The 14,488-nt window shown below is 39.1% G+C and overlaps 1 protein-coding gene across 1 annotated transcript in view; it reads right to left on the bottom strand.

Annotated features, from left to right (window-relative positions):
* Window positions 1-4,177: 4,177 nt before the first annotated feature.
* Window positions 4,178-14,488, bottom strand: part of DLGAP2 (DLG associated protein 2) — a 153,936-nt gene continuing 143,625 nt past the window's right edge. The window contains exons 10-12 of the mRNA XM_026033892.1: window positions 12,779-12,870; window positions 8,362-8,514; window positions 4,178-6,069 (exon numbers count right to left, since the gene is read on the bottom strand). Coding sequence (XP_025889677.1) covers window positions 5,851-6,069; window positions 8,362-8,514; window positions 12,779-12,870 — 464 coding nt within the window. The 3' untranslated portion in view covers window positions 4,178-5,850. The remainder of the gene's footprint in view (window positions 6,070-8,361; window positions 8,515-12,778; window positions 12,871-14,488) is intronic.

Below are 14,488 nucleotides of genomic sequence, written 5' to 3'. Positions count from 1 at the left end.
ACATCTGACATTTTGCTCTGACTTCAGTGAAGTTTCTCAGGGCTGATTTAATATAACTGAGAGCAGATCTTAGCCCAAAGCACTACAGTAATTCATCTCACAAGTGTGAATTTTTCATGACAGTTCAGCTTTAAGAAGGAGAATGCTGATGCATTGAATGAAAGAAGAGTAAAGGAAGGAGACGAAAAATTCTCACAAATTCTCACATGCTATTGGTGATAATGACCATGTCTTCAAATAAATCTCCCACTAATTTCACCCTTAGTGAAAATATTGTTTTTTTTTTTTTGTTAAAGAAATAAAGAATCCTCTCCAACAAAACTAAAAGTAGCTACTTGGCCCTAATGAAAGGGAGATCTAAATCGCCAGCTGATGAAATCTGTGTTTGCTCAGTTAACTTCTATGTAGACATACTGATCTACATTACCTAAGAGTCTGACTTCAAAAGCCCAGCTCTGTTTTAGCAGTGAATGGTAACTGGAGAAACAGCCTTGGGTGGGGAGGTGGAACTGTGGACATGCAGCCTCTACCTCTGATTATGATTTTTGAAATGCAATGCACAGTTAATAAGAAGGGCTCAGGAAGATGCTTTTTAGATATAATGAGTGCATGGCCCCTTGCAGCCATTAGAATTTTATTTTGTTAAGAGGAGCTGAATCAGCCTAAACATTCTGGCCAAATTCTCTTTTGGGCAAGTTTCCATTTCAATTTCAGTTTTACCGTTGCTGCCCTGAACAGCCTATTATGCAGTTAAACAGCTGCAGCATTACACCATGGAGGTGACTGCATTTCAGAGATAAGTCAGGCAATTTCTGTGTATACAGAGGGCTTAATTCTGGCTGGGAGCCTGTGAGCATGCCACAAAACAGGTGCTCCCAAAGTACTGTCCCTGGAAGTGGACACGAATAGGGGCTGTTGGGCCAGGGCACTGCACCCAGAAGGTCATCCGACCTACTCATCAGTGCTGGGGCTGTGCTGTGGGCAAGTGTCACGGTCTGCATGGATGTTGAGGGGTGGCTGTGGTTCCTAGGTCTAACTCTCTGGGAACCATCACGCTGAAKAGATAGGTATGTATGTATATGTCCTCTTTCTATTATGTACAATACAAAGTGGCTGCCATTAACTTGCCACCCTCCCGCCAGTGCTGGGAGAGGTTTCCCACTGCTCTTTCCAACRGCTCTTCCCAACAAAGAGCAATTGCCCGAGTCACAGCACGATCCTTCTGCCCTGACTTGCTCGGCTGTGCCACTCAGAATAGCTCGCAGTGCATGGAGGAGCTGAGGAGAGGGCATGGGGCAGGTGGGAAGCCAGCGGGGAGCCAGCAAGGAAGACACTTGCCGAGGTCTCCAACGGAGAAGCTTCCAGGCCCAGGCGCCCAGAGCTCCAGCAAGGGCTCTCCTGCTTCTGCCCACACTGTGCTCCCACGGATGCTCCTTCACTATAGTGAGCCTCATGGGCACACAGGGGTTAAGCTCATTCTTCAAACATCACCTGACCCTTTTCTTTCCTCATCTAGTTCCTGGAGAGGCAACACTAAGCACTGCTGGCACGTGGGCTGCCCGTGGTGACTGCTTCCCTGCGCGAGCCAGCTGGGCCTCGGCTTTGCACGCCAGCAGATAAAGTGCTTTGAGATCCTTCTGGATGAAAGGCACTGTATGAATGTGAGTGTCAGCCTGCYGTACACCGGGAAGCACCTGCCCGGYGCCGCAGGGTTGGCTGATGTTTGCCAGCGATGCCGCTCCACCATCCTGCGCCCCGGGAAGCGCACGCGGCGCGGATGCCTCTTCGCGTTGCAGCCCTTGGCGCAGGACTCGGGCGCCAGCACTGCAAGGTTTCATGGCTTTTTGGCACATGCGGAGCACACCTGGTTGGGGCTAACAGACTAATTGAGTCCCAAACTAGCCTGCAGGAACCAGTGCTCGACGGGTCGGACTCCAGCGCATCGCAGCTAGCCGGGATGGGGTCCTGCGTGCCATGAGTGTCCCACGGAGCGGAGGAGTCCTGCAAGTGCAGGACCCCAKCATGTCACTTAGGGCTTTGGATCGCCTCACCATAAATTCCTTCCTTTTCCCAAAGACTCCCCCGCTTTTGAGCATTAGCAGTGCTAAGAAAAACTCGAGCAGTAATTTACTGATACAGCAGGAGATAAGCTTATTCTAAAACAAATAATTTGCACTGTGTGAAATGTTTTATGTATATGAAATCTACACCCCTTCCTATGCAAGCTTTAATTCCCTCCTGACCCATCTCAGATCTAGCAAGTGACAAGGTCCAAGCATGAATCAAAACATAACATAATTTTTTGGTATTAAACTGCACAACAATTTTGGTTGCTACACCCTGCCAAAGACCATTCTGATCTAAACAACAACAAATAATAGAGCACTTCATAACATACTTTGCTAATTTACAACAACTTTAAAACCAAAGCGAAAAACATACAAAGCAAAAATAAATATGGCAAATATCAAAGATTTTACCATTCAGGTCTTTTTCTTTATTGAAATTTTCATAATTCTGTTTACTATACTTGTGTTTTACAGGCAATGATGAAATGAACAGAGGCTTTCTAGAATTCTCATCCTTTAAAATAAATTTTAGTCCAATTAGCATTTAATTAAATAAGAGAATATTTTGTTATATCCAGCTGCTCTTTGTAAATGTACAGCATGAAGTCTCTAAACAAAAAGTATTCCACTTTCTATCTTTATTTACGTTCCTCCTGCACTGTTTTTTAACTTGAATTTTATTTTTATGATGTGGGTCAGATTACAATTGATCTGTCTATGTGTTTACTAGGATACCATGGACTTTTTCTTATGTCAAAACTGAAGTGATCTGTCTTGATTTATTCGCAACACAAGTATGATAAACATAATGATATTTTTCTAAACTAAGCAGATGTACAGTATGTAGACAGAAGTTATTTGCCTTTCATGACAGAATGTTATCTGCACAAGAATTTAATATATTGCACTTCAAAATGTAACATGCACAGATAACATCAGATTTTTCAGTAGATATCTAGTTTTCTTTTAATTATTCTTTTTTTTTCTTTTTGTGAACAAAGGTCGAGCAAACAGGAATCATAGCTATCCAACTGAATGTTTTCAAATTATAACATGGGAAATTTAAAATAAAGAGTTCGTGTCTTTCCTGCAAGCCTACTTTAGCCTGAGAACATCCAACAAAATATAAAATACCACAAATCTCTCAAAATATAATGCTAAAATTAAAGATTTTTGTGGACTCCTCCAAGTCAGCATTGTAACATAAACTGGGATCTAAGCTTATCAGCCATAATCTGTTTCTCTTTTGTCTTTACAAAAAATTGTCTTTACAAAGTCTGAACATGGTCAGGATCAAGCACAACTTGTTTTAATCACATAATCTGTCACTGCAGGTGGTATTTTTCAAGCAAGACAGTCAGGTATGATTTCTCCTAGAAGTATACAGGGAAATTAGATAAAACACATCAGCTGCCATAAATAAATAAATAAAAACATATATGTGTGCATATATACATATATAGGGGTGTTTGTATGTGTATGTTTGTCTATTTCAAACTTCTGAAACTGAGGAAAGACACTGGCTGTAGTTTCATGTGGATATTTCTAATTAGCAGCTCCACTTTAAATCAGATAACTCTTCTCAAGACTAAAGGTGCCAATGTCTTCAAATACATTTGTATTTAAAATACTAAAACAAATACAGGAAGCGGAATCAATATTGTACACTACCCAGGATTCAGCTCTTTCCTTAATAAAAAATGCCTTGAAAACATCAGGGATGGGAAATAAAATGCTTTCATTTACAGAAGAATATTTGATTATTTCAGGGTTTTTTTTTCATTTTTTGAAGAATATACATTCGTCTTGGTTTTTGCTTCCAAATATAGTTTAAGGCTATTTGGTAAAGTATATACCAGATTATCACGCTCAATTTACAGGTTTTTCTCCTCACAGAAAATTCTCGAAACTTCATCTCTAGCGATTCATATCTTGAAGCTAAACATGATTTCTCAGCTATGCTCCAAGGACAGAACTCATGCTTAACACTACACACTGTAGAAAAAGAAGAAAAAAAAAAAAAAGAGAGAGAGAGAAGTGAAGGAAAAAGAAAAAAAAAAACCCTCAGATTTGAAGTAATGTCAGATCTGCATAACCTATGATACCTCACATTTTCACTCATCTGTCAGGCTGCAGGGTGCATGGGACACAGATTTAAAGTGCTCGTCAGGTGAAAAACCAAAGTGCTAGAGTATAATTAAATAGCTGTTCTGCCTATGGCTAAGTACATTGCATTTGTTAAAGCAAGTAAACAGGAAATACATCAGTTGGGACTGTCTGTCTCACTGTGTTGACATGGTTTTGACCTAAAGGAGTATTCACAACCTTGGAACTGGGGTCTGTGAGTTACTTATTGCGCCTTCACCTGAAGACTTCTAAGTGCAGGGATGCTCAGTTGCCTCTGGAAGGTAGGTGAAGTGGAATAATTCTATCTTAATTTATTTTAAATTAAAGCCTCTTGACTGTGGTAATTACCACTTTTCTCTTCGGATAATGAGAGGCTTGAAAATACATTATTTTCCTTATATTCCATGTCTGGAAATCACTTATCACTTGAGTCATGTGGTTTTTTTTTTTTTTTTTCCTTTTTTTTTAATGTCTGAAGCAAGCAAGAAGATTATTCTTGCTATAACTGATACTGCATAGAAAAATAGTTCTAAAAAAAATACAACTGTAAACCACAGTTCACCTTTACCTTAACATAACCATTTAAACTTAGATATACTTACCACTCACATTCATATTTCTTAAACTGGTTACAACATCACAACTGGCATTTTAAACAAGCAAGATTTTTTTTTTCTCAAGGATACCCTGGAAACTCAATTGATATAACATTTTGAAGAGTTTGAAATATTACATGTAGCGCAGCTCTTGAAATAAAAGAGAGAAGGTTTATAAAATAAATGTTAACACATAAAATAACTGTTAAAAATGCAATGAGTGTTCCGAAGGAGTAAGTATAACTTTTTCTTTACACATCTTGCTACAGAAGATCTAGCTTTTAAGGCTTCCATTTTCCTTTCACCCATCACTCGAGTCCTCTTGCATTATCATTTTGCTTAGGTTTCAGAAGGTTGTTACACTGCTAGCAGCAAACGTTTCTCACTGGGCATTCCCAACATCACCAGACTTGCATTCTTCTTGGTTTCTGATGAACTTTGGAGTTTTAGTGGCTGGATATCCCTGTTCATCTCCAGAAACTTGACATGACATGAGAGGCCTAATGTAATTTTGCAGTAACAAAGATGAGTAGAGTGGCAGAGCACATGGGCAAATATTTTAGCTGGATTCAAGGAAAAGAAACTGGAGGTCAGAGAGAGAAATGGGTTCTTTCTTTCCTGCTCTTTACATTTGTAGCACCTTCTACTTGGATTAGCTAATGCCTCTAGTGAATGGTGAGATGCACCCATTTATAGTTTGTTATTCTTATCCCTAATTATCACACATTTTATAAAAATATAAATAACAAAAAAGTAAGCTGGGTTCCATCTCAAGAGGTGTTTCTTGTTGTCCTCTGAGAATATATTGGATAAGTCAGGTCTCAACAAGCCCTATCCATTGTAGCTGATTGTAAGTCAGACAATAAATACAAAAGAAGTTGTTCTTGCAGTGAGCTCAGCAAATTCTGAGGAAATCAAAAGCATTCCACTGTGCTTATGGCACAAAGAACACAACAGCAAGGGCATATTTAGTGGAGAGAATGAGACAAAAATTACCAGGTAAGTGACAAACTGTACAAGCAATTTGTTTAAAAAAGAAACTCTGCAGCATTCTGTCTTTAAAGCCGGGTTTGAGCCTCTGGGATATAGATCTCAATGCTGTCTGCACGCTCTGTGGCTGAATTCTGCCGGAAAGAGGCTGCTCTCTTAGCAGCCATGAGCCGTCTTCTAGCCTCTTGTCGCTGTCTGTCGGGTAGGTCCAGAGATTTTTCTCTTGTGATGGGGAATTTTCCTTTTGGGGGCTTCTTTGGTACAGGAGGAGGAACCTTTCTTTCTTCCTGCAACAGGGCATTGAAATCGAGAAGTGAACTGTGCGTGGAAAATACCATCTGCAGAATGTGCAAATTAAAGACGTGAAAAACACCAGTTACATCAGGCATGCTCCACTTGCACTCTAAATTCAGCTGATTAATGGAGTACATGAGTCACTTTCCATTCTAGGGACATGGCTGAAAACCTGTTATTTCAGCAGTCATTGCAAATTCAAGTGGACTGTGTTTCTACAGCCCTGTGCTTTACAAAGACTCCCCTTTTCTCTCTTTACAGGTATCCTGCACATGCAGTCTGTGTACCTCGCTTTCATGTGAATCCATTTAATTTTAGCTGACACATTATAACATTCATTAAGAACAGAAATGCAGACTGGCTTGCCAATAAGGGCTCAGTGCATCTGTGTGGTCTGATCAAGTGAAAAGACTGTCTAAGATTAGCAGGACAGGATTTTTAATTAAATTAATCATACTGAATTTAGTCTCAGCTGGATATGAGATAGCAGCTGTGTATACTTGTCTATTAGTTTAGTTTCTCTCTGAATTGCTAAATGGAAACATGCAAACACCAACCAGAGAGAGGAAAACATGGGGCTAAGAACTTGCAAGCCTAGACTATATTTAAGAAAATCATACTGAAGAATTATCAGTCTATAATGTAAGAGTCAATATGTTACAGTGCCAAATAAGCTATAAACAACTTCTGTAAGTTTTAAATTGAGAAAAGCTCTGAAATAATAAATTAGTATTTTCCTCCATTTTCTCCAATCCAGAAATTGTGAAACATCATAGAAGGACCTTAGGAAGATTTTTAGGATCACAGAATTATGCAGTAATTAAGGATGGAAAGGACCTCCAGAGATGATCCTATACAACCTTCCTTGAAATGAAGTCCAAATTTGAAGTTAAAGCAGGTTGTTTGAAGTCATACTTAATATTTGATTGAGTATCTCCAAAGATGAGGATTCCACAACTTCATGTTTACTTACCACATTACTCTCTCTCTGTGGACATTCTAAATGAAAGAAACAGGGAGGTCTTTGGGTGCTGGTTTTGGGGAATACATTTGATCAGACCCACTAGGGGTTATAAATGATAAAAAATAATACTGAAGGGCCTACAGCTCGGATGATTTTTGCTGTTTTGAGTTTTTATTTTGAAAGTAATTCTGAATCTACTAGCAAAATAGTTTAGCAAAGACTAGATGAAAAAGGTATATGACAGCACAGTTCTACACCCTTGACTTAATGGCAAGAGCACAGCAGACTAAGATGAGATACATTTAACTCCATGAGAGTCAGCTCTTCATGTCAATATTTTGTATTTGCTGTTTTCAGCCAAGAACATAATGGTTCTATTTCTTTTATCCCATCCCTCCTCCCCTATTTTTCTCTTTTTTTAAAATTTATCTCTGGTGAGCATCACTGTTCCTGTCATTGCAATAATTTCTTACTTCCAGTTGTCACCAGTCAGCAAGAGTTGCAAACCCACCATGTACCAACCAGCTGGCTGAAACTTAAAATTCAAAAGGAGCATGAAGGAATGAAAGAGTTGTCAAGTTGCCTCCTAATTCCTCTCAAAACAGACAAGTATCCACCAGAGGCCAATGAAACTGACTCAAAACAAATGCTGTCTTCATTTTACTGATACAATAATCAGCAAGGACAGTGCGATAATTAAGGGGTGGGATGTAGCTCCAGGAAGGGAAGGAYAGTTACTGAATTACACTGATTTGTGGACAATTTTCCATCCATATTTCAAGGGTCATGGCCTAGCCTGTGCAGCTGCAGTGCAGAGATGAAGGCAGATCAGTCAGACAGGTACCTGCCAAAGCATTCCTTGTCCAACAGACTTCCACAGGCCAAGTTTTTTTTTTTTTTAGCTAGCCAATATTTTGTAACCTGTTTTTATTTTACTCCTGCTCTAGTATCAGTTATTTCTTGCAGGCAGGATTAAAGACTTAGTGCCCAGCTTTAAGCTGCCCCAAATGTGGCAGCAGGCTGGAGTGAACCTTTGTTGAATTATCAGGTTATTTTCCTCAATCTGAATTAATMAGAACATATTTCAGTTTTGGCCTTTATAATATGAATTCAAGTAATTTGAGGAAAAAGTGGTTAGGGAGCACATAGACAGGACTTATGAAAATCTATTGCATTTGTTCCTTACATCTGATGGCACATTGCCAGTTAGATATTTTCTGTCTTTGGGCTGGAGCCTATTGTGTTTTACTATTGGATTTAACACAGAGAGCCTACAGAACTACAAATGGAAAGTAAATGGTACTGTCCATGGTCTGCTTACCTTCCTTTCAGGTGATTCTATTATTTTCCATTCATTGAGTTTCAACTGGTGCAGTTCATCGAACTTCATGCTGACGTCTTCAATCGAGAGCTGCAATAAGTCCCAGAATCCTGCTAGGTCCTGGGAAGTTGGTCTCGGCATGGCACTCGGGTCCTGCCACACACACAAAAGAGAAAATATGAATAGACCACGAGACTTTAAACMAAGTGCTTTGAGGCAGGAAAGGAACTGCAGTGGATTAGAGTGCTACACCATGCTAAGGCTTACATGCGTTTTACAGCTGGGAGCTATGACTGGAAGCTTGTGCCTCCCACACAGCCCAATATAAATGAGTTAGATTTCATATGTTAGCCTTTCCAAATCCTTGCAGCATGGGAAGTTCCTTAACACCATATGCTGGGCTGACCTGCATTTCTAAAATGTAGCAAGCTGGCTGCCTATGGCTGCTGATTATTACAGAGGAGGGGAAGGGGCTCTGTTTCCTAGACAGCACAAAGTCTTTCTGGTTAAAAAATACACACAAGAGTGCTGAATAGAAGAAGAAATAATGCTAAAAAGTATTTGCCAGTTAATGTCAAATTCAACRTTAATATTGTCTTGCGTTTTCAAACTTGGGTGTAAGGCATAAAGTTTTAGTTACAGAATGCTGGATTTTTGTCTTTCATAAGGTCAAATCATGCTCAGGAACTGGACAGGCTCTATGCCCAGATATTGCAATTAGGTGGCACTATGTGCAAAAGATTTAATGGAGCAAATATTAACAGTAGCAATTTAGGAAAGCTACCCTTCATTTGTCTGTTAATCTGCACAGCGCAAGGTAAAAATTACATCAAGGAAGAATTAGACGGACTCTTAACCCTTTGTATTACAGACATTAGTTCTAGCTCAAGACAATAGTTTTGCTACTTTAATGAAATATCCCATCTGTCAAGATGATGGGAAAAGGTTTCTTCCCTTCTAGGGCAGGAAGAAATAGTGAAGATGGTCTATGATACGGAGCTGGGAGAGATGGAGATGAACCCACTCAGGCCAGTATCTCCCTGTCCTGGGCAACAGCTGTAATGATTATTTTATTATATAACAGATAAACACTGTAGCAAGGTTCTGTGCCCCATTTTTTAGGAAATTAGTAGACAAAGGACTTTCAGTAGTGATCCACAGCCCCACATAAATCTGTGAGAGAAGCAAATCAGTATTTATACTGAATTCCTCCCTTGTACTCCACATTCCTAGGTGCCTTGCACAAGGAACTGCTGCCTAAGAACATAACTTGGATTTGCAAATGCCACTGTGGGAGCCAAGTGCCTGAATTTAGGCATGGCAACATACAGCATCAGCCATGCATAATTCCTTTGCCCATTCTTTTGGGAATCTAGGCCAAGAACAACAGCCTAAATGCCCTTCTACATGAAAGTCTTACTTTTCTAGAAGAGCATTTTGTTTTCACAGGGACCTCTGGGGACTTAGCAGAACTTCCCATGCAGATTGTAAGAAGCTTCCAGGAAACACGATAAAACTCCAGGTTACTCTTCACTGAAAATGAGTAAATTGGGTTCATCTCCATATATTCCAAAGCCATTTAAAGCCTATGCCAGTGGCATTAGTTACCCTACAGAGGTCAGTAGCTTGGGCTTCCAGAACTAATACCCACTTTGATATTTGTCGAGAGAGACCCACAGCAATATATCTTGTATTGCAACCTCTTCTCTCCAGAATGGCATCATCAGTTCCTCTCCCCAGTTTCCTCTAAAGACCCTTARAACGATGCCACTCATTGAAATGCAGTTCCCTTCTGAATTCAGGGTAATTGCTCTTCTGTACCTCTCCCCGCTCTGCTGGTCCCTGCTAGGTCTGTGTCTTTCGTTATCTGGACACAAGAGGGCTGCCTCCTGCTGCTATGGCTTATGTATTGGTGGCCCACAGTCACAGCGCTAAACACTAGCAAAAATGATCACGATTAAAGCTAGCTTTTGAAAAGATGGGCTTAAATTAGGTTCTTTTCAGAATCTGCTCATTTATTTGGAATCCAGCTTTGCAGCCCTCCTTCCAAAGGAAGTGTAGAGCAAACCAGAAAGTGTCTCACTGACACTCATGTCACTCTCTTTGCCTGCAACCATGTCATATTGAGTGATGATCTCACATGAGTCGAGCAGGATCTGTGCTGACTACAGTACGGAGGAGGACACTTCAAAGAAAAAAACAGGGTTTTACAAAAGATAATGTGAATAATTCAGGAGGAAGTAGTTATTAAACAGAGATTTTTTTTCTAGCAGTTGGTGGGAGCCCTGTAATGTAGGAGACACTGGCCAGATTCTCAGAAAAACTTCCCTGAAGCTGACAGTGTTCTGAATTTAGCCTGACTGAATGCCTTCAGGAAGAGATCTAAGCCAAGAGCAAAATGAAATGAGCTCCTAAAAGTTCCCATAACCCTTTTCAGAAGGTTAGGGGTGATAGRTGAATTCCTTGGTAAAATTCCAATTGAGTAGCTACATCCATTGTCCTGAACCCTTGCTGCACTTTGAACTGGCTAAAGGAGATCACCATTTTTTTTTCCTGTCCTGTTTATTCTTGCTGAGCGCTGTCAGGGAAGCACTGCATTGTGCCCCATGCATGTTTTTCAGGATGGGAATGCAGTAACTGGCTGGTAGCTGGCTGAGTTCCCATGGAGTACTGAGATGCTGCATTAGGAGCATATGGATTGCCTGCTGTAGATATGTGTTTAGTGAATATTTAGCAACAAACCCTGCCATTAAGCATAAGAAGAAAAGCCACAAAACATGAATGAGCTAAAAGCCCCATTCTGCCATTGCTGCTTTCTGTAGCTTCTGTTGCTGGTTTGACATTAATGAGGCTGAGGAATATTCAGAGCCTAAACTGTAAGAATGGGATAAAGCTGCTTTTAGGGAGTTCAAAGGTTTATTATACAAATACGGACAAGAGAAATACATCTTGGCAGTTCTTTGGTCATCTTCCCTGCAAAGCTGTGGATTTCTCCCTTGTGTTCCTATTGCTTTTGCAGCAATGAATTGTTCTAAATAGCTGAGTGGGAGCTGTGCTTGTTATTACAGTAATGCTCTCAAAGACAAGTGCTGGACCCACTTGAAGATAAATGAAGTGGAATGGAGGCTAGGCTCTCCAAATCTCAGTTTGCATAGCTTAATCAATCAGCTAATGGAGGGCACTTTGAAATTTGCAGTAACTTGTACACGTTAATGAAGATTTCCCTCTTTCACCATCAAACAAATAAATGACAGTACACATGATATATTTGATATTACAAACGTGGGCATCTCCTGCTTGCTGGACTTTGTTTATTTCTTCAATTATTCTGTCATGGCTATAAAACTTCTTGTACTGACAAAGCCTTTGAAGTGGATAATTGAATTCTTTCCTAATGAGGACCGTATATCTTATCATTTCCTATCAGGAGGTAGAAAATTTTTGGCATGCCTTTCTCAGAATATTTGATTACAATTTCAGGAATTCTAGATGGCTGAAATATAACAAATCAGTCTCYTCAGAGGCATGAGGCAAATACCAACAAACAAGGAAATGTATCTAGCCAGACATATAGGTCACGTCTGCTGTTACTCATGCAACAGAGTTCAGCACTGTTAATAAGAGGTGTAGAGACGGTCAAAAGATGAAAGTTATACTTCATCTTGAAGTCAACCAAAGAAAAGAGATGTTCTACCACTAGCCTGATCAATTCTTCTATTGATTAGTAGCACCATGACACAATTTTCCTGTCACTGAGGGCTGCTGTCATTTTAATGAAGATAACATTTAGAACTGAATTAGTCTCTAATGAACTTTCAGAACAACAGCAGTAATTCTTATGAGGAATATACCACATCTGTTCCTTTAGCCCTAGGATATCTCATATATAATTGGCAATACAGATTATGAAACCCAATTTTATGAGCACTATGTATATTCCCATTTCCAAGATCAGTCCTGTTTCAGGGAGATGGAAAACTGGATTGTGTAACATACTATTCTCCACTTACTATAATTTGAGAAATTGTTCCAGTCTTACTGGAATGATAGTTGCTATTCCAGAATGTTACAAAAATAAGTCATAATATYATGTTTCAGAAAACTTACATTTGTTTCCTTATATTTTTCTTTATACAGTAAAAACAAAAAGACAAAACAAACCTAAACTGAAATTACAAGTTTGCTTTGATAAAAACTGTACTAACACTATACTTAAAGATTAAGTTAAAAAAAAAAGAGAGAAGTAAGATAAAAGTGGGACATGAAAATGACATTCAGATTTTGGAAACATTACACTTCTGTTGTTGTTTTTCACTTTGAAATAAAATGTTAACTTCTAAAATCTGAAGTTATTTTTTTGTGGAATATTGGGTATGAACTTTAAACTCCTAAAGAATGGCCTGAGATGGTGACTTACCAGATTTTGCTGACAGAGCCAATAAAATTGCTGGAATTTCTGAGACATGAGGAGCTGAGCACTTCCCACCGCACTTCGGATCTTACCTAGGACTGAGCACACAGACAGGTCATTACTAGTGCATGTAAATGCAAAATGGCAGCTGAAGAAAACACACAGCTGAAATTATAGTTTATTTTACAAAAGAAGTAAACAGAGATATACATCTCTCTCTATATAAAGGTACATACACACCTAGCTGAAGAGAGCATTTTTACATATATTTCTGAGAACAATCTTAAAAGGCCAAAGTAAAAGACCAAAAAAAGAAAAAAAGCTTAGCGATAAACATTATCAATCTGAATGCTTTCTCTGCAAGTGCATTAATATGGATCTGACAAAGAACTTTACTGCAACAATTCAGTAGGTCTGCTGACATCAAACAATTCAGTTATCACCAAACTTCATAGTCTGCCAGTTTTCCTAGACTTATCTCCTGAGCATCATTAGGCTCAACTAACAAAGATAACTTTACTTCACAGACATCATACAGGAATGCATCATATAGGAATCATTCATCATGTTCCTATGAAGACTATCATTTTATTYTTCTGATGGTATCACAAACCTATTTATACTGAATTTCTCTTTATGTAAAGTTCTAAATTATTACTGCATAATATTCTGGCAAGATTATCATTATAACTATCTGAATCTGTAAAGACATTTTCTACAAACATTATAGATACACAACAAAAGAAGAAGAAAAAAAGAAAAAAAAAGAAGAAAAATGGGGCCTAGATTTGTCCATATAAATTGAAAGGCTCTTAAARTACTCTTGTCCTGAAAACCAGGTAGGCCTTTCAGGGTAGAATCCTGTTCTCTCTGATGTCAAAAGAAGCTTTAAATGTACCTTGGATCAAATCTTCTGGTCTGCACTGAAAAATGACTTCACTCATCTGTGTGGATGATCCCTGAGTGAACTCTATCCTATCTGTGCTGGGATTAAGGTTAATATGTTAAACTAGAGCATAAGTGCTCCTTCTGTAATGACAATCTTCTCAGAGGATTCATATCTTTGAGATGTGTCTTGGCACCCTGACTGGGAGCTGCAGGTTGCCTGCTCTGGAAAATGCATGAAGCTCTAAGCACAGGAGCTACAGTACAGTAGGACACAAGCATGTGCTCCAGGGCTTTGGTCAGTCATGATCAACCACCATGCTTTTCCGGGCTTTCCCCCTGTCCTTGTGCACGTGTGCATATGCACTGGGGAAAGGGACTGCTTCCAAAAATCAACAGTCTAATCAAAATTTCTGTATAATTGCTTTGGTAGCTAATGAAATCAAATAATCAACTCACCCATGGTGGTCAGTTTATTTTGATTGAGATGAGTTTCTTCCTGGAGATGCCTATTTATTTCTAGAGACTTGGTTAGAATGAGGACTGTTTAGAAAAGTAATTCCTCCTAGACAAACATTTGTCAGGAAAAATACCATACTTTGGCAGGTAGCAACATRTATTCCTAGATCAAGCTGCACATCCTTCCCTGAAAAAAGTAACATCTTAAAAAGCACAATAGGATGTGGTTTCATTGGAACATTGAATTTCTCCTTAGAATTCCAAGATCTTTAAATAATGTTCATGGGCAAAGCTGGAAAGAGCTTGATTGATAATTCAAATTGGACTCAAAGGGTAGAATGAAGCTTTATTTTACATTTTATTATATATATA

This window comes from Nothoprocta perdicaria, unplaced genomic scaffold (genome assembly GCF_003342845.1).
Source record: "Nothoprocta perdicaria isolate Ctin4 unplaced genomic scaffold, notPer1 scaffold_136, whole genome shotgun sequence".
In the NCBI taxonomy this organism is placed as follows: Eukaryota; Metazoa; Chordata; class Aves; order Tinamiformes; family Tinamidae; genus Nothoprocta; species Nothoprocta perdicaria.
This window is presented reverse-complemented; position numbering and strand designations above follow the sequence as displayed.